The 26369-nt window shown below is 43.7% G+C and overlaps 1 protein-coding gene across 1 annotated transcript in view; it reads right to left on the minus strand.

Annotated features, from left to right (window-relative positions):
- COL17A1 (collagen type XVII alpha 1 chain) overlaps nucleotides 1-26369 on the minus strand; it is a 42876-nt gene that overhangs the window by 11003 nt on the left and 5504 nt on the right. Inside the window, exons 3-40 of the mRNA XM_052800021.1 lie at nucleotides 26208-26252; nucleotides 25311-25409; nucleotides 23231-23365; nucleotides 22825-22872; nucleotides 21847-21882; nucleotides 20182-20229; nucleotides 19633-19776; nucleotides 18512-18655; nucleotides 17693-17764; nucleotides 16587-16658; nucleotides 16166-16231; nucleotides 14723-14887; nucleotides 14259-14348; nucleotides 14075-14119; nucleotides 13312-13461; nucleotides 12630-12845; nucleotides 12000-12038; nucleotides 10987-11013; nucleotides 10477-10503; nucleotides 9929-9991; nucleotides 9651-9755; nucleotides 9083-9145; nucleotides 8387-8422; nucleotides 8192-8245; nucleotides 7756-7791; nucleotides 7520-7555; nucleotides 7044-7106; nucleotides 6654-6689; nucleotides 6201-6272; nucleotides 5812-5838; nucleotides 5078-5113; nucleotides 4506-4541; nucleotides 4198-4278; nucleotides 3163-3198; nucleotides 2399-2479; nucleotides 1117-1170; nucleotides 956-997; nucleotides 77-139 (exon numbers count right to left, since the gene is read on the minus strand). Of these exons, the coding sequence (XP_052655981.1) occupies nucleotides 77-139; nucleotides 956-997; nucleotides 1117-1170; nucleotides 2399-2479; nucleotides 3163-3198; nucleotides 4198-4278; nucleotides 4506-4541; nucleotides 5078-5113; nucleotides 5812-5838; nucleotides 6201-6272; nucleotides 6654-6689; nucleotides 7044-7106; nucleotides 7520-7555; nucleotides 7756-7791; nucleotides 8192-8245; nucleotides 8387-8422; nucleotides 9083-9145; nucleotides 9651-9755; nucleotides 9929-9991; nucleotides 10477-10503; nucleotides 10987-11013; nucleotides 12000-12038; nucleotides 12630-12845; nucleotides 13312-13461; nucleotides 14075-14119; nucleotides 14259-14348; nucleotides 14723-14887; nucleotides 16166-16231; nucleotides 16587-16658; nucleotides 17693-17764; nucleotides 18512-18655; nucleotides 19633-19776; nucleotides 20182-20229; nucleotides 21847-21882; nucleotides 22825-22872; nucleotides 23231-23365; nucleotides 25311-25409; nucleotides 26208-26252 (2688 nt within the window). The remainder of the gene's footprint in view (nucleotides 1-76; nucleotides 140-955; nucleotides 998-1116; nucleotides 1171-2398; nucleotides 2480-3162; nucleotides 3199-4197; nucleotides 4279-4505; nucleotides 4542-5077; nucleotides 5114-5811; nucleotides 5839-6200; nucleotides 6273-6653; nucleotides 6690-7043; nucleotides 7107-7519; nucleotides 7556-7755; nucleotides 7792-8191; nucleotides 8246-8386; nucleotides 8423-9082; nucleotides 9146-9650; nucleotides 9756-9928; nucleotides 9992-10476; nucleotides 10504-10986; nucleotides 11014-11999; nucleotides 12039-12629; nucleotides 12846-13311; nucleotides 13462-14074; nucleotides 14120-14258; nucleotides 14349-14722; nucleotides 14888-16165; nucleotides 16232-16586; nucleotides 16659-17692; nucleotides 17765-18511; nucleotides 18656-19632; nucleotides 19777-20181; nucleotides 20230-21846; nucleotides 21883-22824; nucleotides 22873-23230; nucleotides 23366-25310; nucleotides 25410-26207; nucleotides 26253-26369) is intronic.

Here is a 26369-nt window from a genome sequence, read left to right on the forward strand (position 1 = left end):
CGAGGATGTGCTCTCTGGAACCCCAACAGTCAGAACGTTCCCAGGGCACAGGAGGGAATGAGCGGGGAGAACCTACCTGAGGTGGACATGGAAGATCCTGGTCTCCCTGGTGGGCCTGGAGGTCCTGGCAATCCTTCTCCTAGGCAAAAGGGACACAAAAAGGCTTCAGGAAGGATGCGCCCCAGCAATGTAAGTAAATGCATGTCAGAGCTGCTACACCTCCAGCCATGGCCATAGCTCAAATATTTCCAAGTGTAGGCTAGTATCATTGTTTTCTCCACACACATCTGTCCCTGTTAGTTATTGTTCATTATCATTTGCCACCACAGCAGACATAGGACAGAACTCCTTTCTTTGTGGAACAGAGTGCTTATCCCACCTGGCCTTCACTGCACTGAAAGGGAAAGTTCATTTCATCACACACCTGACCTGCTCCCCTTTGCTACTGAGCAGAGAGTAAGGAATGGGGCTATGCTCCTGTCTCGTGTCCCCCTGCACCTCCCCTCTTCTAGCTGTGAAAGGGAAATCTGTTCTACAGGAAGTGGAGTGGGGATATGTTCCTCATGATAAGAACTGCTCCATCTGTCTCCAGCTGGAAGTTAAGGCTGAACAAGTAAGAAGTAAAAAGATGGAACTGATTGCAGTTACTTCCTTTAGGGACTTGAGAACGTCGAGTGTCTTCCCCAAAAGTATGGCTTTTATGAATTACTACTCTGGCTAGCAAACCTCTGCCAAGGCAAATCTCCTCTCTTGGGCAGCATCTTGCTGCTGTGAAACTATATTGCAGTGAAATTGTGTTAGTAGGAACCCACTGTGTGAAATTCTGCTTCCAGTAAAGTCAGCCCTACTAACTCCACAAGGTCCAAGACTGCGTCTGGGATACTGCAAGGCACGGGACAGAGGCACTGAAAAACCTCCCACTTTCCAGGTTTGTTTCAGAGAAACAAGCTCTTACCTGGGGGGCCACGAGGTCCAGGAGGACCCTGCACAGATTCACCTGATGACAAAAGAAACAGGGGTATTATAGAATATTTAGTCAGCAAACTGCACGGCCCAGAAACATGACGTGTGTTAGCGTCCCCCTGCTTACATACTGAGCTCTGCTATATTACATACCTGGTGGTCCAGGGGGACCTGGTGGTCCTGCTCGCCCTTGTAAATCTGCCAGCACTGTGCAAATGAAACACACACAAAAAAGGGAAAGTTGTTGCTATGGAGCTACTGCTGCTATGGAAACACTGTCATTACGTTGCTGTTAGAAGCTCTTACAATCAAAAGTGGACTAAAGCAGGACCTGGGTGACCTAAGTCAAAGTTGAGGCAGAGAGGGAAGAGAAGAGATGTGTTTGGTTGCCAGCATGCAGGTTAGAACATGAAGCAAAATACAGTGCTGAGCAGGCTGGCAGCATTTTGGAAACAGGGAGAAGATCTCTCTGGAGAGTAATAGTTGCTGAGGGAAAGAGCAAAGGACTCAAAGGCTAGAGAAGGAGGGAAAGAACTTTCAAGGAGAGGAAAGATTCTTTCAGAGGGGCAAGTTTTGGGAGGAGAACATTATGCAGCCATTATTTAACAACTAGCTGCACTGTGTTATCTTGATTGGAGATGTATCCTGACCTCCAAGCTGAGGCACAAACTCAAAGTTCAGTGATGCTGAGATCCAAGACTCCTGAATGGGGGATGGGAGAGTACTGAAGCATGGTCTGGATCTACATAACGCCATTCAGATGGTGATCAGGCAAGGACCATTTACAATTTTATGCTCTCCTCTACCTTGCCTCTCCTGCACACTTGCAGAGGTCCCAGAGCATAGGAATACTGATTGTAAGTGCACCACACATCTAGTATTGCACAGAACAAGCAGACACTCTTCTTGGGATGCTGCTAATCCATTCTGTTCTGCTCCACTTACTTTCATCTTAAAATAGCATTTGCTCCCCTGTGAATTCGTCCTCTAATTCACAGAGATATTCTGATTTCTGTTGGTCAGATTAATATGCCTTCTGAAAGTGGTTCTCCTCTTACGGATAGCTCTGTGTTCATATTACACAGGGAACTGCCCTGTGTGAACACAAGGGCTAAAAGGCCAGGCTGAAACCTCACACCTCTGTGACCATCTCTAATGTTAGGGACTGTTCACCAGTCACCATTCCTTAGCTTTCCTCTCTGTGACATGGGCCTGATGCCATCTGTCTCCTTTTGAAAGCACTTTTGGATGCACAGATGAGAAGGAGGGCAGAAGAGGTAGCTGGTATTGCTGTCCCACCACCAAAAATACACACACACACTTGCCCTATATCACATTGAGGGGAAAGAGGTAGAGGCATCTCCTGTTAGCTGTGAGCAGGCCTTGAGGCCTCTGGCACCTCCAAGCAAAGGAGTGGAAAGGCAGGCCCACTTACTTTGAGATGTTAATGATGAGACTTCTGTTTTGATAGTTTCTATCACAGCTTCACCTGGGGATCCCTTCTCACCCCGTGGACCTTTTTTAGGAAAAAAAAAGAGAAAGTGAATTATGTAACTGAGAGAGGATGACATTTTGTACCCACTCCTCACCTCCCTGACAACAGGTTCAGACTTTGCTTATGTGAACTGGGAGCATGAACTCAGTCCCTGGCTCTGAGGGACACTGTATTAAAATGTAGAAATTACTGCAGAATTTGCTCTAACAGGATCATAGAAAGTCAGCTAAGGAAGGTTCATAGGAGTCAGCTCTGTTCAGGCCCTTCCAAACAGCTGTCTGTCCAATTGGCAGTGGTTTCACAGTGACATTATTCCCAGTTTGGTTCTAGTTTATTCTCCCACCTTTCAAAATGGCAGGAAGCATCCAGCTGGGCTATACCCCCTACCACAGAAAGGCAACTGCACTTGAGAAATGCCTTAGAAATACCAGCCTCCAGAAAAACATAAGAAAAAAAGACATCTGCAGCATCCACATCATGCTGGCTCTTACCACCCTCCCTTCTTCCCCTGGGAAAGATAAAAGAATAGAAATTCTGTACAAGATTAATTAAGCCAAATAGTGCAGCAAAATTAACTGAAAGGAAGAAATCTGCAAACAAAAGGGAGAGGGATTGTGCCAAGGGCTGAGAGAATTAGAAACAAGGGAAAATTAATGAATTCAGTTCTCTTAAGAAGCAGAATCAGAGCTGATGGAGAATGGTACCTTGTTGTCCAGGGAGACCAGCTGGTCCAACAGGACCTGGTTTCAAAGGAAAAAAAACAGATTGCATTAGATTTTTCTGGTTGTATTTTACAGTAGCAGGAAAGAATCAATAGGTCTTTTATAAGAACTGAGTTTCAAATAATGTATTTGTCTGCACAAGTAAATGGAATTGCTATGGGGTATGAATTCATCAATGTCCCATGTATTACTTGAAGGTCCAGAGAAGAGGCTTATTTTCCATCATGTGGCAATTAAAGTGCTTAGTGCCTCTTAGACTGGGGAAATAACCAGAAAGTCACTGACCACAGTAGAAATGCAATAGGCCTAATCCTCCTCTCTCATTCCCTGCTGCAAATTGAGGCTAGCTCTACCAAACCGGCTCCAGGATTAGCTCCAGCTATACAGCTGGGAGAGGCACAGAAGTGCCATGAGAACCAGGGCTCAGGAACTCTGCTGCCTGACACCAGCGTGCTGGAGGGCGGTGTCTGACCTGGGACAGAGGAGGCTGAGGACAAGCTCATGCATAGCCAGACTCTGTGTGCGTGTGTGTGAAAGATTTGCAGATGCTCATGTGGGATTTCTGCTGTCTTGAGTTCAAAGCTAAGACTGGAAAACAAGCACTTCCTGATTTCATTAACAGTGCCAGGAAAGGAATTAGACACAAGCCTGCTTTCCTGAGAGGCAAAAGAGCTTGATTCTACTCACTGGATTTGAACTTATCACTACTTTATACTCATCAGATCAAAGGACAACAACAGTGTTCCCAGTTTCTTCATCTTCTCAGCCCTCCCTTCTGTCCTTCCCCCCTGTGATCATATCCCATCTCTTCCTTGAGGCTGCTGCTTTCCTAAGTCAACCTGAGATATTGGTCTTTCTGCAGGGAAGGGTGAGGACCATGAGTCCTGCCTGAGCAATCTTGCCTCCCAGACAGGGCAGCCTGGCAGAGACAGTAAACATCACACATTAAATTACGAACTGGATGCACAGCAATGTAAGCTGCCTGCGAAAACCACAGCAGAGGAGCAGCTTCCTCACCTGGAACACCTGGGGGTCCAGTGGGGCCGGCTGGGCCTGGGGGGCCTGGTGGGCCTGGCAGAGCAATAGTTGACGAGCCCTCTGGAATACAAAAACATACACTTGCACACATACACATATATACACACATCCAGCGAATGTGTAACAAATCTATCCTTAAGGAATCACACATCTATAGCGTATGTATTCTCCCAGCACAGGGAGCGCCAGTACAGGTCTGACAGTCGAGATGAATTTAGGAGGCATAACAAAAAACAGAGAAAATCCTTCAAAAGCAGAAGTGTTTGAACTCTCCCAGCACTACATACCAGCACTTATGACTTTTCCTGGAGCTCCAGGTTCTCCTAAGAAAACAAAGAGACAAAAGATGCATTTCTTTTGGGGGGAAGATTTGTCACTAGCTCAATGACATTGTCTTCTTAAACATTATTTCTGTCCTCTTTGCCCTTGATCTCCTGTCTGAGAAGTCACAGCACTAGAAGGTCATGGGGGAAGCAACGGAGCTCAGCTAATCCAGAGATATCCTCCAATCAGCTTTCCAAGCACTACCTCTGCCAGCATAGGCAATAGGCCTTGGTTTATCCGACGCAGGCACGCAGCTCCCATTGCAGTCACCAGGCATCATACTCATATGCTCAGGACAGAACCACGTTTGCTAAGGTTGTCTCAGCGGAGAACTGTCATGCTGCGTGCCTCAGCAGATGCCCTGCCTTTTCTGTATGCTCAGGGAGGCCTTGGCTACCGTCTGTTTCTCAAACCTTCCCTTCCTAAAGCCACTAGATGCCACTGTTGATTCAGGGACTGGTCAGCAGAGCAGCTATCCTCCCTAAAATGAAGTGCTTAGAAAGAAAATGAGTATTAGAAAAGAAACAAAACTCACCTTTAGCCCCTGGCCGGCCTGGATTGCCTGGAAGTCCTGATATGAGGTAGATGAACAATTTAAAATGGTTAGTACAAATATTATTTGCTCTATTTTTTCCAGGTACCCTAATTGAGTTTCACGTGTGGGTTTATAGAAGGAGCTCCCTACTCATGATCCTGGCTTTCAGCATTTATAAGCAGGTCCCTGACAGCAAGTGGAGGAATTCACAGTGGACTGTAGACTGAGCTGGTAGTGTCACTGGGCGTAGTTAAAGCCTTCCTTTCTCCCACTGCTCCCTTGATGACAGCACTGCTTCCTAGATTTACCTATAGCTTCTTCCAGGTACTGCTCCCTGTCCTGAGGCTCCTGGATAAATTCCCTGGTGACTTGCCCCCCAAACCACCTTTGCTTGCAGACATCACATCCTCTGTTTTCACCTCTATTGCTACATCCTCTCCCCTCTGTTTCTGCTGCTGATTAGGAGGACTTTTCAGTGATGCACAGGGAACTGAAACATGTTATTTGTTGCAAACTATGTTTTGGGGAGAGGCAAATTTTCAACACTCCGAGGCCCTGCATTTCTCAAAAACTACACACCAACCACAAAACCTGTCTCAAAAGCCAAAGAAGATGCAGAAAACTTGGAATATCACTTTGGAAGCCCTGAGCAGCACTGAGGGAAAATTACAAGGGTTTTCTGAGCCCATATCAAGTGTGTCATTAATAAACTGGAACATGGTGGAAAAGCCTACCTGGTGGTCCTTGGGGTCCTGTGAGACCTGGTAGAAAAAGGCAAAAATTTTAAGTCGCCTAAACAAATTTCAGGTGGGGAAAGGATAGCAGGTAGAAAAAGATTGCATTTACTGGAAATTATAGCACACGGTCCACAAGTGATGTAAACTGGCCTAGCACCTGGTATGTAAACTGAACATTGGCTCATAGCAGCTATGTTCTTGTTTGCAGTGTATGCAATCCTGAGATCACAAAGGGTCTAGATTCCCTGTGTGTTTTCCTTTCATCACCATCTTACAGTACAGAGATCCTCTGCCAGCCTTAGCTTCAAATTAAGACTGGAAATTGTTGACAGACATCTGTGTTCCTGACTGAGCAAAAAGTATTTTTGTTCTCTGTATGCTTTTACCTGGCTGTCCTGCATCTCCAGAGGGTCCTGGGGGGCCTCGGGCTCCTGGCATTCCCATAAGACCTGGTTCACCTAGGGATATAATCACCATTAACAAGCCAGAAGTCACTGACTTACAATCTACCAATCCATTCAAGCTTGGCCACCAGCCATCCCGCAGTACTTTCTACCTATTGTATCCTCATAGGCAACTGGCCATTTTCAGCAGCAGTGTCTGGCAGGCGATCATCAATGACAAGAGTTCTGTAGTGAGAAGAACCCTGTCACAAGTTTACAGCCAGCTCCATTGTATGTCTCAGTTCCATGCTTACATGGTTGACTCTACAGCTCTTCTGAGGCAGCAAGATCCCAGCACATGAACCTGCTGCCATCTTCTCGCACCCCTTTTACAAATCAACCTCCTGCCAACTCAGAAAGTACCTGCAGTTCTATCATCTCAAAGGAATCCCTTACCTTTTTCACCTGGCTGTCCATCACGGCCAGCTTGTCCTGTCCAAAGAAAAGAGATTGTTAGGGACTGCTGAAATAGTACAACAGTTGCCCTGTCCTCCTGCTAAGTGAGGTACAGCCCTAAACACAAGAGGGTGGCTTTTCATCATATTGCATCTGAAAGAAACCTTGGCTGCAGTTACTGAAGATCCAGAAATCATTCACTTGAAACTTAACCGTAGGACATCTTATCTGAGTATACAGACTAATCTTATCCATCTAGAGAAGAGACCTAGGATCACAACCAGTATGATTCCACTCCCATGTTGTTTCCTTGTCTGTGCTCATAGAAATACACTCTGGATAGAAATGACATTGTCCCACATATAAACACAGCTGTTTTCTGTTACCCACCTGCAGGTCCTTTAGCCCCTGGCTCTCCCGGAGAACCAGGCATTCCTCTTGAGCCTTGTTCACCTGTAGTAAAATGGTATGAAAATGAATTAAATCTTGGCGAAGATACAATTTATCACTGTCAGCAATATTTGGTGCTTTGCAATTGGAAAACAACATTGACAGGATGTTCAGGCCTCATGATTTGTGACTGTCTCTGGGCATTAGAAAAGCTCAAGTGACAGGAACACAGGGCACGTGAGGGAGAATTTCCCTAAAGCTAAATACAAAGATTGCTACCAAGATTACTGGAATCAAGAATGGGATCTAGTTGTTTAAAAATTGGGTGCAAAAATAAAACTCCTATAACCAATAACATCATTATACTTTTGTCAGAAGGCTGACTGGGATTGGCTGGGCTATACTGTTGTTTGAAAACTCAAATAATGCACATGTATATTAGATAGGCTGTTACTCCAGGAAAACAATCCACTGACCTGTCATTCCACGAGAACCCTTCTCACCCTGATCACCTGTGGTACAAAAAAGGGAATGATTCTGTGAGATTGCTTCATTGTATTGTAAAATGTTTCCATCAGAGAAAATAAAGTCTGCTTTCTGACAAGAGCACAGAAGAAAAAGCCAAAGAAGGATAGGGTTAATACCCATGGACAGTATCCATATCTAAAGGAATCTAAAGAAAATATCCACAAAAGATAACTAATCAACATACCTTTGGGTCCAGGGGCTCCAGCGGCTCCTTTCTCACCTGAAAGATATGTGGATGATTGAAGAATACTAATAACAAGTCAGAATGGAAAGAAATTTCATGCATCAAGAAAAATCATAGTGGAAATACAGATACTCTGATATTAGACAAACTCAAACTGGCAATTCTTTTCCTTCAATACAGCTCCGTCCATCCAACCATGTTTCCTCACCTAGCCTGCTCTGTTACCTCTGCGTCTCTTGTATTTCTCAATATTTGCTTGCAATCACTGACTAAGTAAGTTTAGTTCCTCCTTCCCTTTCCTCAGTCTTATGCTTTTCTTCCTAGCTTCCCTAGCGTCAAAATGCTACATGCTCAGACCAAGTCTGCTACTCAGAGCAGTGCTAGAAAAGCACATCAGCTAGTGCTGCTGTAATTGCTGAGGGGAAGAGAAGCTCACCTTTAGCACCTGGGAGACCTGCTTCTCCTCTAAATCCTTGTAGGCCGGGAGGACCTGCAGAAAAATGAGATGGGGGGTTTAATTCATCTCACTCACCATTATGCATCACTGAAAAGGAAAAACTATGAGAAGCTGTCACTCTGTTTTTGTTTTCTCTAGTCTCTAGATGCCATAGCAAAGGAATGCAGCACTCACCTGGAGGACCTTGTGGGCCTGGAGAGCCCATCAGACCTGTGAATAAGGAACATGGATTTTCTTTCAGTAACACCACAATTAGAAAATGAACAAATCTCTTTTGGTTTGCCCAATAGCATCCACAACCCAACAGGTGTTTAGCAGATTGGAATTCCCCCAGCTACTGGAAGAATTTGCATCAGTGGCATCATCAAAACCAGGACAACAAATCTACACAACTTAGTCTTGTGACATAGAGGAAGTTGTTTTCCCTAAAGTAAGGTAACGAGACTCAAGCCTTCCATCTTGGCTGAGACGCTGGGATCTGTGCCTCAAGTGGGACTCATATTTTTATAGTGCAATTTTTATCGCAGTTACATGGATTGTACAGCTGTAATTCTGTTAGAAGCCTGTTAGGGATATGCAGTTTACCTTCTTATTTCTGAAAGTAGAGGAAAAAACAGCTGGAAACATCACATATCTTAAAGATTGATGTTTTGAGAAACCTCCCTGCCAATCCCCATTCTCACTAAAAATCTCCAAGAATTTATTGCTCTAAAGTTACATGTACCTTCCAAAGTAAATTTTATCTAAAATGAGGACCATTAGTTCACTTTTCTGATTACTGCAGTGCAACACAAGTGAAGCAAGAAGGCTGGAGTGCTTATTTACTCCTAACCAGCCTGCTAGGCTCTCTCTGTCCATCTTCATATTTACCTTTAAGGCCAGCAGAACCTGGAGGACCAGGTGGCCCTGGAGGACCTGGCTCACCAACAACACCTAGAATGCAGAATAAGAGCATGAATAGATACTGTAGAATACAATTGCGATTGCATTTTTCCATTATCCCATCTCCTGTTCTTCTTTCTTTGGCAAGTGTCATGAAAAATCTGCTGGTCAGTTCAAACCACCCAAATAAGCATGCATTGTCCAAGAAAAAAATTGCATCTCACTGGGCTTTGGGGTGAGCATAACAAATCCCCCAGCTTTGGTGACTTGGATAAGAGGGAAGAAGATGACCTTGATACTACATGTTCTTGGTTCTGCCACATTGAAACCTGACTGTGAGACCTCGCAAACCAAAACAACCCTTGTTTACCCATTGTAAGTTTGGCAAAAAAAAATCCCTTAGGCCAGATTTGTCTGTGCTGGGAAATGTCTGAAATGAAATCTGGATTTGAATAAGCAAATCAAATTCTATCACTGAGGTGTTTTATAAATTGGGACCAAACTCTAGCTTTTGTCCATCTCTGCTTTATGCAAGAATGGGACACTTAGTTCCTACCTCTGTCCCCTTTTTCTCCAAATCCAGGTGGTCCAGGCTCCCCTCGAGGCCCTGGTAGCCCTTCTCGACCTCTTTGTCCCATGGGACCTTCCATGCCAGGATCACCTACAGGAAACAAATGCCTTGTAAAAAAAGGTGTCTTTATGGGAGGCCTTGGGCAAGAGGATCCATGGCCACCTCCATGGGGAAGGCAATGATCACACCAACCTGGTGTCTGTATTCCCATGCCATGTGTCAATCAGTTGTGAGAGACTAACAGCATTGATAGAGATGCTTACCCATGCTGCCTTTCTGTCCTTTTGGTCCTTCTGGTCCTTGGTGCCCATTTGGACCAGGAATGCCTGGAAAGAAAAACACAGCAAATGTTCAGAGCCCTTGTCTGTGTACCATGAAAGAATAACATGCAAATTAGGGGAACCTGAAGTCTGGAGGGATTCATTAGCTCGGGTAAAGAATATATTACTTGGAAGGAGGGTACTTGAACAGGGATCTCTTTAGAAGAACACAATACATGTAAGAGCACAAGAAAGTTGGGCCAAGTACTCATGCAGCTGTGGGACTCTTTCAAAGGTAGGCTGGGATCTTCACAACCCCAAATTAGCCATGTTCAACTAAGTGGAAGTCAGGCTGAGGCCTTGCTTGTAACCAAGTCTCTGAGCTGTGTCTGTAGCTCTGCACTAAGGTATTGATCAAGTGACTTAGTCTATGCTAAATATTGACTCTTTAGATAACCACCTTGAGCTAGGTTTGCAGTGCAAAATCTGTTCTTGCCTACAGTAATGTCACTAAATGTCCTCCCTCAAAGGGGAATTGTACTACTGCCCACCTGGGACACCAGGAAGTCCTCGCTCTCCTGTAGAGAGAAAGAAATAGACAGTCAGTAGCGAATAGGTCTTCCCTGTTTGTCACTTTGGCCGATCCTCACCCCCCATAAAAAGGAGTTTATGTTCCTGGCATGTTTACAAGTTCTACCATCTCCAGCAATGCCACATTGGCCCCCTTGTATTTATGCAATGGATTGAATCATTCATACCACGCAAAATCCTCTGACGCACTCTGTGATTAAAACAGGTAGAGCTTGGCTTCAGGAATGACTTTCATCCAGGTGAAAGAAGTTTCTAGATTCAAAGTGAGATCTGTTACCTCTTCTACTGTGAATTCTAAAATTGTCTTTGCCCAGAAGAAGAGTAAAAATCCCAACCATCACAACCATATCTGAACTACAGAATGCATCAGCTTCTGTATCTAACTTCTGGAGTAGCAATAATCCATTTGCTATGCAGGCCCTATGGCAGGCTGCCAATCTACCTGAGAAAGCAGGTAACTCCAGACTCACCTCTGGGACCTTGCATTCCCATGTCACCTGAGAAAAGAGAAAAAAAAAAAGATCAAGAGAGACCCTGGGGGTATTTCCAATGATTACTCATTCATTTTGTTTTTCTAGTTACTCTCCCACCTTCAATGAAACATGAAGGAGTTTTGGGTGAATAGGGACATTTCACACTTGAATAGTGCAGGATCAGGCTCATCCCACTAGTGGCAAACAGGATCTGGCCTTTCACACTGGCTCAATGCAAGATTGGGCCTCCTGTATTAGTTCTGCATGGGATTCAGGCCCTCTACAATTTAAGCAGCAAACTAGCTTTACACTCTAGCAGAACTAGAGAAGTAATTGTTCCCCCATACTCAGCACTGGTGAGGCCACACCTCGAATACTGTGTTAGTTTTGGGCCCCTCACTATGAGAAAGACATTGAGGTGCTGGAGCGTGTCTAAAGAAGGGTAATGAAGTTGGTGAAGGGTCTAAAGCACAAGTCTCATGAGGAGTGGCTGAGGGAAGTGGGGTTGTTTAGCCTGGAGAAAAGGAGGCTGAGGGGAGACCTTATCGCTCTCCAACTACCTGAAAGGAGGTTGTAGTGAGGTGGGTGTTGGTCTCTTCTCCCAGACAGCAAGCAATAGGACAAGAGGAAATGGCCTCAAATTGCAGCAGGGGAGGTTTAGATTGGATATTAGGAAAAATTTCTTCACCAAAAGGGTTGTCAAGCATTGGAACAGGTTGCCCAGGGAAGTGGTTGAGTCACCATCCCTGGAGGTATTTAAAAGACATGTAGATGTGGCACTTAAGGACATGGTTTAATGGTGGACATGGCAGTACTAGGTTAATGGTTGGACTCGATGATCTTAAAGGTCCTTTCCATCCTAAATGATTCTATGATTCTTTTTGTTCAAGTATACACCAGCTTTATCTTTCTCACTGCCAATTGCCCCTTGTGGCAACATCCACCCCAAACTTGTGCATTGCCAGAGCCAAGAAATAGGACAGGGGAAGAGAAGGACTATATGGCTGTACCTTTCGCACCAGGTTCTCCTCTCTCCCCTCGGAAGTAGCCTGTAACAGGAAGTGAAGGGGCCGTTAGACTGCATTTCACAACAGAATAGCTACTTGCTTCACGTACAAGGCTGCAGGCAGCACAGGCTATCAAGCACAGCGTGGCTTTTTAAGTAGAGTTTCCTCAAATTTGCTTTCTCAAATCCATAAAAATTCTGAGGCTGGGAGAATGTAGGCTCCTCTGTTCTTAACCTATTTCCATCATCTGCTAAACAGAAGTAAGTCATCTTTCCTTTGCTAACAAAAGTAACATGAGAAATAAGTTGTGGGTTCATTTTTCTGTGTAGTTCTTTCAAAATTGAAAACTCACTTGCTACAGCAAACATGATACATCCTGGCACAGGATGGCATGTCCACAACTTCCTTTCTTCTCCCTTTTCTGCTGGCTTTAAGGGATGTACCATCAGTGTGAGTGGCAGCACTCTGAGCTCCAGCACAGCCTGTCTTTGAGGACAGGTGAGGGCACTATTTTTGACAGACTTCATTGCACTCTAAAAGTTCTGGTCTTTAGGCCCTTGGGCAAGCAAATCCTCCCACTCCCCTTTAAATAATCTGGTCTCATGCAGCATCACAGACATTGACTCTGCTTACCTCGTTCTATTTCCTTGTTCAGTCTGCTCTTCACCATCAACCAGACTGACTCTTCATTTTCATAAGGGAAGGTTGAGGAGGGCGAAATACCATGAAGGAAGTCTACTCTCGAAACATCCTTTTCTATTTTTGAATTCCCTTGGTTAATTGTCAGGAGGCCACCATTGATTTTTTCGAGGTTTTCCACACGAGATTTCAGCTTTCTCACTTCTTCCGCTGGAAGGTTAAAGTGAAATGCTAGGGAACATGCTGCCACAGATGCGTGCCTGAAATATGTACTTCTAATAGCAGGGACAAGGCAACACTGTGTCAGATGATAGCTATGGCCACTGAGTTTTGCAGGACTGTTCTTTGTATCTTTTTTTCTAGCAGGGATATCTGGAGATTAAATCTGTTAGTCTCTGAGAAGTAAGACCTCAGATCTCAATAGTTTTCTTATCCTACTCACCCCAAGACTATATAACTCCTCATCAAAGGTTTATATCCCTTGTCCATTCTTTCTGTCCATTTGTAATATCTTAGTGGCAGTCACCATCAAGCTGAATATGCTCGTCCTCAGTTCTCTGGATTGATATCTCTGGTACTTGGCCTCTTTGCCAGCTTACACCCTCTGTTTGTCTTTCTATCCCATTCAATGTTTTGTTCCTAAGTTCGAACGTTTTGTTTGTAAGTTATTCCTTACCCAGAGCAATGAGTCCAAAAAGCAGTCCAAGGAGAAGCAACCAGGCCAGAAGCAGACCCAGGAGCCATTTCCACCAGCTACAGCAGGAACCACAGGGACACCAGGATGGTGCTGATCCAATTGCACCCCCCGCATCACCATTTCGTATTTCTGGAAAAGGGAAGAGTCAGTGTCCTGGTTAATGAAGAGTTCCTTGACTTCAGAGTCAAGAATCTCTTAGAATAAGGACACCAAGGTCTGATCCATTATACAAAGCGCTATGGAGAAAAATCTTTACACCCCACTCTGCATGTGGTGGGTGTAATTCTAGTCCCTGTGGAAGCTGGGAACAGCATTCCCAATGGGAATTCCAACAGGGGCCAACACTCAGTGCATTTTAAAGGAACAGCTGAAAAACGTGATCCCCTTGGGTTCAACTTTTTGTAGTTTTGAGCCATAAATGACAGCAATAGCCAGCATGAGCTGTCTGAGCCCTCTCCTCCCCATAAATCTGTCCTGGTAGCAGGATGCAGCTGTACTGTCAGCTATCTGATTTTCTCCAGCAATAAAAAAATACCCCAAGTGCCCACCCATCCACAATCAAATCACTGGTACCAATTTCTCTGGCATGTGGTCTGCTCATTACAGACAGAATAGACTCCTAAACATTCCCTGCCTCTGATGTCATTGCAGAGAGATCACTCATGTCCCTCAAGAATGATTGCTTTTTTGTATATTGTGCTTTGGTGTTTCTTCCAATGAAAGTCTGAATTGCATCACTTACCTGCATAAGTTGCTTTGTCCCTTGTTGGCACAGATTTCAGTCCTCCTGTTTTAACAGCAGTAAAAGAGGCTTTAGCAGTCTTTTTATGCATGATTAAACTTAGAGCGTGGGCTTGAAAGGGGAAGGTAGTAATGGAGGTGGAAGGAGAAAGTTCTATTGCATTTCCACAGGGAAAAACTCCTACCATTTGCATCTGATTTTAGGCCAGTATCTGTAGCATAAGAGGAAGAAAACCCCTGCTTCTCTTTCTTCAAGGTGTCTTCGACAAAGGATCCTGAACAGGAACCAAATATAATTAAAAACATTACACCAGAAGTTCAACCAGGCCCATCTTCTTTCATTGGCAAAAGGCATATTTTTTATTGGGAAGACACGATAGCTCTGCTTGTTTAAACCAGATCTAGTTTTTTGCTTTCAAAGCTCCTGAGCTTTGTGAAATATTCCAAGGCACATTCTGAAGCTTCAAATGCAAAAGCTAGACCTAGATCGCAGCTGGCATGGTTAAAGGCTAACTGCCTGCCAGACCTTCTTGTTTGGCTTACAGACCTTTGAGCCAGGTGTGGTGTCCTGAACTCTGTACTCCCCCTATGATCAGTCTCCATTTCTCTGCCCTCAGCATATCCACATGTCCTGAAGAGAAGAAGTTACCTCCATTAAGCCCAGTGGTAGAGGCACTAAAGACTTTGCCACTGTCCTTTGTCATGATCAAGAGCTCCATCTCCTTCTTTGCTGGGGCATTCTCCTTCTCCAGCAGCAGGAACTTGCAGTCTTTGCGTAGAATGTCATCTCCCTGGGAGCTCAAAATGGTTCCCCCTGGAATATTGGTAAAGGATGGGAAAGAGGAGGAGATAAGTGTGGGCCACTGAGTCATAACTATAAGCCACAACACTTCTATTCATTAAAATAGGTAGTTCCATTGTGATTGGTGTTGCCACTACTATAAAAACCCAGTAAGGGACACACTGGTTACTGAAGCTAAGAGGAGAGCTGTGCATGTCATTAGATTTCTTTAGAAATGTGTATTTCACTAGCAGGGGAGCAACTGCTACCAGAAATAGCATCTGGAATTCAATAACATGCAGAAATTACTTGCTCAATGACTTCTTCGGTTCTCAAACACACTTAGTATAGAATCATAGAAACTCAGTCCAAGAGAGACAGTCAAGGGTCATCGGAGCCAGCACAGCTCAAGCTGAGGAGCACCTTTAGCAGATCTACTCTGTAAAGCACAAAGCACACCATATCCTTGGGAGCCAGGCATGATTATGATGCATTGAACTGTAGCTTACTGAGGTTTGGCACAGGTCAAACAAGGCTCAAAAACATTGGTGTGGTCACCTTTCTGCCATTAGGTAGTATCAAGTATGCCTGGAATGGTGTACAAACTTGAATTTGCACACAAATTGACAAAACATTGAAAATCAAGATAACCAGAATGGTATTAATCCCTTACTCTAACACAAACCTGGAGCAAACCTGTATTAGAAATGTTATCATAACTTCTGTGGTTTTTACATCTATTTTTAAGCCTCATCTTTGGGAGTCCTTGGATTACGAAAGAAATTTGGCTTCCCTTACACAAAAAATAAAAGACTAATTTATAGCTCTCAGAGCTGCAGAAAAAAGCTGGAAAAGATGAATCCCAACCATTCAAGGACAAAAGGCCAGTAGAAAGACCTCAACTTTTCTCATTAAAAAAAAAAAATCTGATCATGTATAAGTCAATTCCTTGAGTTTCTAGTGTTTAAGAGCAACCTTGCAAATGTTTTGGTTTCAAGTGAAGCAAAATTTCACACATGTGATCTTCTATCCAGTTACCTGCCTGTTGAGCAGAAATAGCTGCAATTAAATCATTCAAGTTACCACAGAGTGGGGGAGATCTGAATCAGACCAGCTCATTTGTTCATTCTTAGCTTCTGGCTCATTTGCTTTCTTTTCAGAAAGGTACTGGTAGAAGACTTGGCTAGTGATAAGTCATGCTCCTGAGGAGCCAGGTGTTAGTGTCACTCAGCTGGCTAAGTATCTAACTTGTTTTTATCATGATATGCTTGTACAAGACCATGCCTGAACATCTGTGAATGACACACTCACCTGCTGAGGCAGACACACCAGTACTTGCCATGGTGTTACTCTGAGAAGTGTTCTTCATCCCGTATGCTGCAATGAAGAAGTTTGAGAATGAAAGAGACGAAGGATAACAAGGTATCTACACGCACCAACCTTGGGCTGCACACCATTTCAAAAATCTTTTCTCATTCAGGACAACTCAAACAAGCAAGGGCTTCCCCAGCAAGCAACTCTCTAGTGCTTCCATAGGCAATGGGAGCTGTTCCTGCACATGCAAAGCAGAGGAAATGTTCCTCAACATCCCCTCATACCACACTGCTTCACAGAAGATGGTAATGAAGGAGCCTCTGTCAATATGAACTTTCTAGTCACTATAGAAAAGGTGGGAGAAGGCAGCACACATTGGTGGCCCTCACACTTTCTCTAGGCTTAAATTGCTGCTGACCTGCGGAAGCTGCAGTAGCATTCTGGGTCAGGGTTGAAGAGCTTGGAGACAGGTTGTTTTGAACTCCAAACACTGCAAAGAAAAACATTGCAATGGGCATTATAAAAGTCCTGCAGTGCAGGTGGTATTCTGGCTAAAAACAAAACAAAACCAATGACAATAATGATGACTTCTCCCAAGAAGTTTTGCCAGCTAGCTGGAGGCATCACAGGCCTAAGCATTTCTATTCAAAGATCTTCCTTACAAACTGTCTTTTCCTTAGATCATTTTGCTGTATAAGTTATTGTTGGCCCAGGACAATAATGGTGACCATTTTAAAACATTATCTCAAGCTAAATTGCAAGGCCACTCTCATGGCTGCATGGACATTTCTGCAGGCGGGGCACTTGGGGAAAAAAGCTAAATTCAGAAAACTGGTTTGGACTGACTACAGGAAATTTAAAGAGATAACTGCACACAGTGTGTGTCAAAGTACTGTCCAAAGAGAAGCAAACGGCTTGGAAGCTGGCACCTTTGGCACCAGAATCAGTGTAGCAATATTAGTGCAGTGTACAGACTGCTCTCGTACACCCTGCTCTCTTTGTAGGCACAGTTAGAGACCCTGCATGATGGCACTGTGCTGTGTAGGCATAGTGTGTGTGACTGTGAAAGGAAGATAAGTGGTTTAGTGGCATTGAAGAGAGTCTGACAGAAGCCATGAGCCAGGTGAAGCAAAGGGAAATTAGGGGGAAAACTGACAGAGGAGCAGTGAGCCTTTATGCATTAGGACACATAAGTTTATTTTTTAAGGCATTACCCTGAGTTGTTCTAGGCAAGAAACAGGGTGGCCTAACAGGTGTCTTTCAAAAGACTAATTATTCTCCTTGGAAAATCTCTTGTTTTCCCTGCCTCCCAGACAAAAATAGTCAGGAGCTGACACCAGCTATACAGGGCCGGCTCAGAATAAATCCACTGTAACCAAAAAATAACTGGGATGTGCAGAGAAGCTGCTGACACTGAGATGAGGAACAGAAGCGAAACTGTGTGATATAGTATTATTTCATTGTACATGTCTGCCAGGACTTTGGTGCTGTGAAAGTGCGAAGGGAAGAAGAGAAAAATCTGACCTGTAGAGGAAGTGCTCAGGCCTGCGTTCAGAGTATGATTGCTGGGAGCCAGGTTATTTGGAACACCAAAAACTGCAAAAAGAGGAAGTGAAATGTTATTACTTCTCTGGAATCAGAAATCCAGCACCCAAAGGTCAGTGGCACAGTCACAGAAATTAAGAGTCAGCGTCACTTGGAAATGCAGTTAGTGATAATGCACAATAATGGCACAGAGGAAAAATCTTGAAAATTGTGACACCAAACCACTCTTTTACTGAACTGACAAAGGGGAGAAAATCCTACACCAGACAATTTGCAATCATGAGGCAGTTTGAGAAAGCAAAGCTTTTAATAGTATGCTACCATAAAGCTTTTTCTCTGCAAGTGGGAAATGCAGCATCCCTGGTATTTAGAAGTGGGCCTTAAAAGGTATAAGCACACTCAGCACTTACTGATTACATCTTCAGTGTATGAGGACTGAAGGGTGAGGCCCACTCTTTCTTATAATCGGCCAGGATAATCCAATGTTAACTAGAGTCTAAAACTAGTTTTGATAGTGAATGTGAGCCTGACCTCATTGATAAAGCTATCATCAAAGTGTAGCGACAGATCAGGCAGTCAGGACAATAGATCCTCACAAATAAGGATTTTCAAATACAGTCAGTGTAGAAGCAGAGAGCACCAAGTTACAGAAAACCAGAGAAAATTCAAGCATATCCCCTGCCATCTTGATTCTTCCATCATTTTAGTTCTTCTTGCTGTACAAAAAAAAGCACTTCTGTTGACCCAGTTTCAGTATGGAGTTACATCCTTCAAGCCTGGGTGGTCCAGGAGGCATACCTGATCCTGTAGAGTGAGACATAGCATTGATCAAGGAAGAGCTGTTATGGTATCCACCAAGGGAAGACCCAGCAGGCAGAGTGGAGGACCACATGTATGAAGGGAGGGCGGTATTCAGTATGGTTGTATCATACGTCCCCGACACTGTAAAAAAACCAAACGGAAGTGGTTTTCAGTGAGACCAGGCTTGTGGCTCAGCATGTGTTGCAGGTTTACATGGCAAACAACTTCATCTGCCTTAAATTTCAGTTACCCTTGTGGAGTCAACGCAATGACTCCATGTTAACATGGTATAACTGATCTCAGATGCCAGCTGATTACAGCCCACCTGAATTTTAACGAATGGAATAAAGATTGACTTGATAGTGTGACCATTCACAAAACACCTTGAAGAGATTTTGTTGCTTGTAGATGCTATGATACCAGGATAAAACTCTTTGGTCTGCCATTCTGTAATAAATCATCCTGGGCCATGGGATGTATGACTTCTGCTTCCCACATGTAGCTCTGATTGGTTCACTAGTGTATTGGAGTAAAATTCCCAGTTTTAGACAGGATTTGAGCCATGCACAAGAAAAAAGGTATTGCTTGTTCCTAGATACTGCTGGAGAACAGTAGAGTGAATGTGAATACCACTATCTCAAGCACTCTGGTGAGGCTTATAAATAATAAAAGCTGATTATAGTATTTTAAGTACCACTTCCATTATTATCAAGTCCTAGTGATCTCTGAATCATGTGGTGTGGCCAATAAATCACTGATCCAAATGTTGTCTTCAGTGCTATCTCCATCTTGCTTGGAGATAAGATCAAATCACCCTAAGACATATTTGCTTAGAGCTCTTGTCTCTGCCAGAAACACCTCTGAATTAAAGCTGGTGGCAGCAGGAACTGGCTTGTTTTTATGGAAATTAGACAAGTCACTAGAAAGCTACCCAAGATATCTCTTGTTAGCGCAACATCTGGACAGCCCTCCAGCATCCTGACCCTTTTTCTGTATTGCCACCACTGTCTGGGACAGAGACCATGTATTCTTACTTGGAGGTTCTTAGCAACTGGTATTTTTATGGCAAATAATGTTTGGAATGGCTCCAGCACTGTTAACCATCCTCTGCCAAATACCTGACTGAGAGCTCTCAGTAACCATCTTTGTCTCCACCACAGCCTTTTTCGGTATCGGGAGTGTACTTGATGGTGATCGAGTAGGGCTGCAGCTGGCTGATCGACTTCCTTTCAGCAAACGTTTCACATCATCCAACTCTGTCCCTGGAAGGAAAAGCAAGTGTCCAGACTCACCCAAAAGCCATTGTTTCATTGATTTGTAATCTTGCCCTGGCTAAACCATTCAGTGGAATTTACCTGTGAGTGTCTATGAAGTTGTACTGTCTGGGGTGCCTTCTGGGGCTGCCACTTACTTAATAACAAAGCTTCAGGGCCTCATTTCTGGGACTAAGTACAACTACATCCTTGCAAGACCACCATCTAACCCACAGCATGCTTCCTTGTTCAGAACGGGAAGACAAATGAATGTTCTTAAGAGGAAAAAAAGAATGACATGCTGCTATCTGTCACCATGAAGATTGGGTCCCAGAGACACTGCAGACATACCCTGAGCAGCAACACCCTCTATCTTATAACTGATCCCCCTGGAATAAAAGCCATGGCACTTACATCTGCCAGAGGGAGATGCACTCTGCAGTCGTACTCGTATTTCACTCTCTGGGAAGAGAAAAAGCAGATCGTGAATATGGAGTGAGATGCATTTGTGTCCTGAGCCGGGAATGAATCTTTAGGCTGAAGTGAATTCCTTCCTTCTTGCTATGTTCCTTCTTGCTGTCTTGCTGCTTGTTCTGAGCAGCACTCATGGCCCATGTGAATTGGTTGTAAATTGGTTTGGGTGACTTTTTGTTTTGGGGTCACATTTTACTACTTTTAATTCCAGAGAGCTATTTTTTACTCATTGAGGGCCTCTGTTGAAGTCAATAGCATTGTTACTGCCAGACATACAGAAGGCCTAATTATGCAGTCCTCAATCACATTGATATTCCCCCTCATCACAATTATTATTATTATTATTATTATTATTATAGTCCTTCTGGACAAAAACATAGAGAGCCAAAAGAAGCTTACTAAATACACAAATTCCCTACCACTTCTTGGGTAAAATTCACACTGTCATCTCTACAATGGGCTGTACGATTTAGTCTCTTACAACCTGCTGACTTCTCTTTTGGTTCACTGAATGTAATCAGGCCAGTTTTAAGCAAACATTCTCACCAGGTACTCAATTTTATTACTGACTTTTACTGTCCAGCACAAGAGACTATAGAGTTAATGTGATTTGGGTGGGGCAAGCCTTTAACCTTGCTACCCACAAGCAAACTGGCCAGCCAGGACACGTGATACATGCTTCTCAAGTTGAAATCTGACAGTGCATGCACTATAAAAGAAACACTAGCTTTGGCATTCATGTGGAGAAGCTGATGGATTGGAATTATTTTCTGAAGTAATATGAGAAGCTGGAGCTGATTCTCTGGTGTCTGTTTTGTTATGTATGGCCTAGTTCTGCTGGGGGCTCAGGTGCGTAGTGTGCTAGAGGAGACTGTGAAGATCTGAGGTAGAATAATTGGTAACTGTGACATTCTCCAGGAGGAGTGTGCAAGAGCACACTTTGATTTATATCCACTGCTAAAATTAACTCGGACAAAGTGACATTATAGTTTCCTCTTCAAGCAGCTGGGAACAGATATTACACTCTTACAAGCAATATAATCCTTCTTTCCCCAATGCTGTTAATAAATTATTAGAAGAGCTGAATGATTTAAACAATGCAGAGCTTTACAGTGAGCTGGCTAAACAGACCACAGCAAGTCCATAATTTCCTCACCATCTCCTTACTACCAGCATGAGATTGTTTCAGGGTATGGCCTTATGGTTTGTAAGATAGATCGCAGTAAGAGGAACATGAATACAATTACTGTAAATATGTCAAAGGCAGATCACAGAGCATGGATGGACTGAGTTTATGGTAGTGAACAGACAAAATGGAAGACTATCTGCTATGCTTCCAGATGTCCAGGTCCTCAAGTAGATCCTCCTTTCTAACACAGTCCAAACCACCACGACCTTCTCTAGGATCAATTTTTACACCGAGCTTGTTTAAGCAATTGCTTACAGATAAATGGTTCACATCTACAGTGGTGTAAATCCACATACCTCATCTGACTGATCTACACTTAAACTGGTTGATTCTAGCTAAGAAATAGGTCCATTTAACACACCCTGAATCATACTGAATAAAACAAAGGAGGCTTCTAAAAGAACAGTATCACTCACCTCGACTTTGGCTTCTCCCTCTCGTGGAGGCAGATGCTGTGAACAGCAATGAGAGAAAAGCAGTATTAGGCTTTACTGCCTGTGACATCTCTGAAAATGAACACACGGATCTTGCTCAGAGTGCTCAGATTTAGACAATAACCTTTAGTTGGGGCACAACTGGGGAAATTGAATGCTTGGAGTTTTTACCAGGCCCCCTTTAGACCATAAGGTATCTTAAAGAATCAGTAGCACCTTTAGCATTTCTGGACCAACTGCTGTTTCTTTTTGTACACATAAATGTTGTTCATAGATGGTGATCTCCCATTTCAACAGGCCAAAAGGCAGCTAATAGGCCTGTTTACCCCACCAACCAAAGTTGGGCACTGTGAAACCCTGCCTCCTCTCTGAGCCAGAAAGATGGCCAGATCATACTGTTTCACTATCTGCACTGAGTAAAATCGGCAGCTCAGAGTTTGGACAGGCAAGCTCATACCTGCCGACAATGTTCAGTGTAAATATATCACTTGATAGCCAGTTCAGCTTTCCATAGAAACATGTTGAAGCCTAGAAAAGAGGTACTGGAAAAGTATATCCAGCAATGGCTCAAAATCCTAAGAGCTTTGGCTTTCTTGCTTGGAGCTGTCCTCCCAGCTATGGGGGTGGGGGGCAGGGAGAAATGTTATGAAGCATCCCATGTCTATGCTCTCCTGTCCATGTCCCATGCCATATGGGGAGCATCACAAAAGCAGTTGAGGGTAGCAGATATACAGTATGCACCCTCTGTTTGAATATGTGTCAACTAGAGACCCTGCTGTCAGCTGTTAATGTAAATCCCAAATAACTCTTCCAAAGTCATGGAGTGGAGCTGCACTGGCTGCCCAATACCTAGTCAGCATAGGTAGAGCAAGACACAGCAATGTGCAAAAAGCCACCGTAGCCACCAACTCACATGACCTTGCCATAATGTTCAGAGCAAGAGCTCTAAAAAGAACATACCAAACTCTTTTCTGGGAAACTCAGGAGAAGAGTTGGCACTGGAGCTCCCTGCAAAGAACAGAAAGGTGTTCATTAATACTTTGTACAAGATCATTAAAAACTTTCAGAACATGTCTTCCTGGTAACTGTCTAATCCCAGTGGGCAACAAATATTTCCATTTAAAAAACAGAGCTATTCAGAATTACATGAAAGAGCTTCTAATGTCTTTCAACAAAAATATGCCATAACTCCTTTTAGGAATGAGCATTATTATAAATAGGAGTTAAACATTAAAATGTGTCCCCAATGGCTTATTTCCTAGGAAAACCACAATGGGATTCCTGTGCTGTTTGGGAAAATTCTGCATTAATGTGACCTCAGAGTGCACTACATATTGCCTCCTTTCTATGTCATATTCTGTGATACCTTCATATGTTGCATGGCGGTTGACATAGGTTTTTCTTTCAAATGTTGAGCCAGGTGATTTGGTGAGAGTAGAGCTGGGAGACTGGGTTTGTCTGTAGCCAGAGGATGATGATGAATTCAACCTACCACTTCCACCTATAGGTAAAACAAAACGCCCTCAGCAAATTGAAGATATGCCCTGGATGTACACCCTGGATGCCCTGGGTGCTTTATATTACTGTCTTCTGAGCTGGACAAATTTGCATTGGTACCTCACAACTAGAGATGGGCAAGAACCACATCTGGGTCTAACTCTGACTGTCCTCAGCATTCAGTGCAGAGAGGAGTATTGGTTATCTTTGTGGTTTCAAAACAAATCTTGTCAATTATATATATGACAGCAGGTTTTGGCCTAGGGGGATGAAGGAGCCATCTCCCTTGAGCAGGAATAAATCTGGCTCTGGATGGTGCTGGGTTTTGGTTTGGATACAGATCCACCTCTAAACTCAAGTGTTATATGGCATAGGTCACAAAAAACCAGGAGATGATTGTTAAGCCAAACTCAAAGTGCTAAAGGATGCAGTTCATGAGATCAGGAAGCAGAGATGAGTCTGCTTCCCTTCCAAAGCAGCTATCCACACTCTCACTTAGTCATGCCTTTGTCCATTTTCTAGAGAAGTGATTGAGGTGTGCATCAGGACCAAGACAACCTGGATGTTATTAGTGGCTGTTATATTTAGACAGAGGAAAGAATTTTCCTTCCTAATTCACATCAGTGCTGTGGAGAATGTGTTCATACTCTTATATGAAATCTAATGCTGGAGCATGATCAGAATGCAGCAAAAAGGGAGCCCTGTGGCAAAGTGCAACGTATCCACACTGATCAGCAGGATCAGACTGGCTATTGTTTACCCATCACTGCAAAAAGAGCATGCCCTTGTGATCTCAACAGAGTGTTTTCTTGTGAACTTTCCCCTCTACAAGGACCTGTTTTGTTTGGTAACTTTTCCATTTAATTCAGCAGAAAGAACTACTGTGACAAGTAGACCTCCGTTGGAAGCATTTTGCAAGCAGAGTGGGAAAGCAGAGATTAGAAAATGCTCTGTGAAACTTCAAGAACGCATTATCTCTGAAGTTCAGATACTTTTCCTTCACACACTGAAAAGAAATAATGAGGAAGATGACAATCCTGCGGAGCTGTCTGAGTTTGCAGGGCTGGGTTCAGTTCTCAGACTGGTGCCAATCCAGAAAATTAGACTGACATCTTCACTGGAGTTACTTCACATCTGCCCTGAGGCAAAGCAACTCCAAACTCTGGCCTTTAATTGGTATGGAGGTGTCTGTCAGATCTATTGGGTATGGCTAATTCTCCTGTTGAGCTTCCAAACTGCGCTTCACTCTATTTGGTCTGTCAGCTCTTTTGGAGCATGGACAATGTTTTCTGCAAGGATAGTTATGCAGTGTGTCCCACTGGGGACAGAGAGACAGGTGTGCCAGAAACCTGCTTAGGAAGCTTATTCTTCGGGAACCTTTGCTATGACAATCTAACAGCTGGACAAAGAATGTTGTTAGAGAAGAACCCTGTTTTTATGGAGTAGACAGCACATACTGATTTAGCACATCCAGAAAATCTGGCAGACTCTTCAAAGTGCTAAAGCCATGGATGGACACACACAAGAAAATATTTTCTAGGAAATTCTTTAATAGTAATCTATCTTCAGCAAGACCAACAAAAAGATTAATCAAAACTGTCTTTTGAACAAAAATGGTCAGAAAAACTGTGATTTGGAAATCCTGAAAGAAGGGAAATTTGGTTTCCAAATGACTTCTTAACAACAGTGGAAATGGCATTTTTTGTTGGTTTTCTCCTGAAATCAAGTTTTCCCTGTGGAAAATGAGAATTTTGCCATTTACTCACCCATCCTCACACCCAAGTTTAGGGAAGTAATAGCTTTGCTTTGAGTATTTGCCACTTCTACTTTCATAAACCCTGTTTTCCTTGCCTCTGGCTTATCCTACTTCCCTGCCCTGAATCTCTCCTCAGACCATTTATGGTGCCTTGCTGTCTGTTTGCTCACTGTGCAATGTCTTCATTCCTTACTTGAAGTTACATAGCTGCTGCCATGGGTGTAAGACCTCTTTTCCACTCCGCTCCCTCCAGTGTGGGATGATGTTTTGAGCCCACTGCTGCTCCCTCCTTCTGGAAGAGATGAGCACAAAATGAGACATTCTCTCAGGGTAAAAGATGAGAAGAGCAAGGACACTGCAAGACTGTCCTCACACTCAATTACAAGTATAGCTTCACGTCTGGTGAGATATCAGAACTGCAGGGAAGTGTCTTGGCAGAGCAGATAGCATTCACACTGCAGACCCAGAAGGTTTGTATTCAAGTTTTGCTCCATACATGGACTGAAGGATACCCCTGTTAACCCTCATCATAAATGAGATGATAGTGCAATTCCTTTCCAATGCAGCTGCAGCAAGGTAATCAAGAGTATGGTGGTATAAAGAGCATGAAGGATTCTTCCCTACTTGGTACTTGTACTTCCCTACAGAGGTAGAAATCACCTGTGACGTCTAATATTACCCAAAAAGATTCACTTGCTGTTGTCAACTGGGTAAGGTGAGAGGGGAATACACTGCAGCCCCAGCAGTGGGGGCTGCAGACCCATCGCTTTTGACCCTTGTCACCAAGAGACAGTCACCACTGGAGGCCCTATATCTGGGCTTAAGCCCTTGGAAAGTCTGGTCTACCAGTCTTAGTGGACTGTGAGGCTTTGTTTCTGACAATACCCAGACACCTCCCCACATACTGCTCCTTCTCTCCAGTAATAAGTATTTTGGGAGAGGCATTTCTGAAAATAGCTTCTCTTTGGGTACAAGTCTTTCTGCACCAAGACCTGCTGCACCCAGTGATTTATGGAAATAATGCAGTTCAACAGCACGGAGGGGCACAGAACACTGAGCAGAAGTAATGTAATGACTGACAATTACTTACTGGGTGGTAAGGACGTCAGTCTTGTGGTTACAGTCTCTGTAATAACTGAGGAAAGAAAAGGGTGCAGAAGTAATGGCATGTTAATATAGCCAAACAAGATCAATATTCTACTTAATTTTCATGGAAGAGCATGACTCATTCAAAGAAGGTTGACTTATTTAA

The sequence above is a fragment of the Harpia harpyja genome, chromosome 10 (genome assembly GCF_026419915.1).
Source record: "Harpia harpyja isolate bHarHar1 chromosome 10, bHarHar1 primary haplotype, whole genome shotgun sequence".
In the NCBI taxonomy this organism is placed as follows: Eukaryota; Metazoa; Chordata; class Aves; order Accipitriformes; family Accipitridae; genus Harpia; species Harpia harpyja.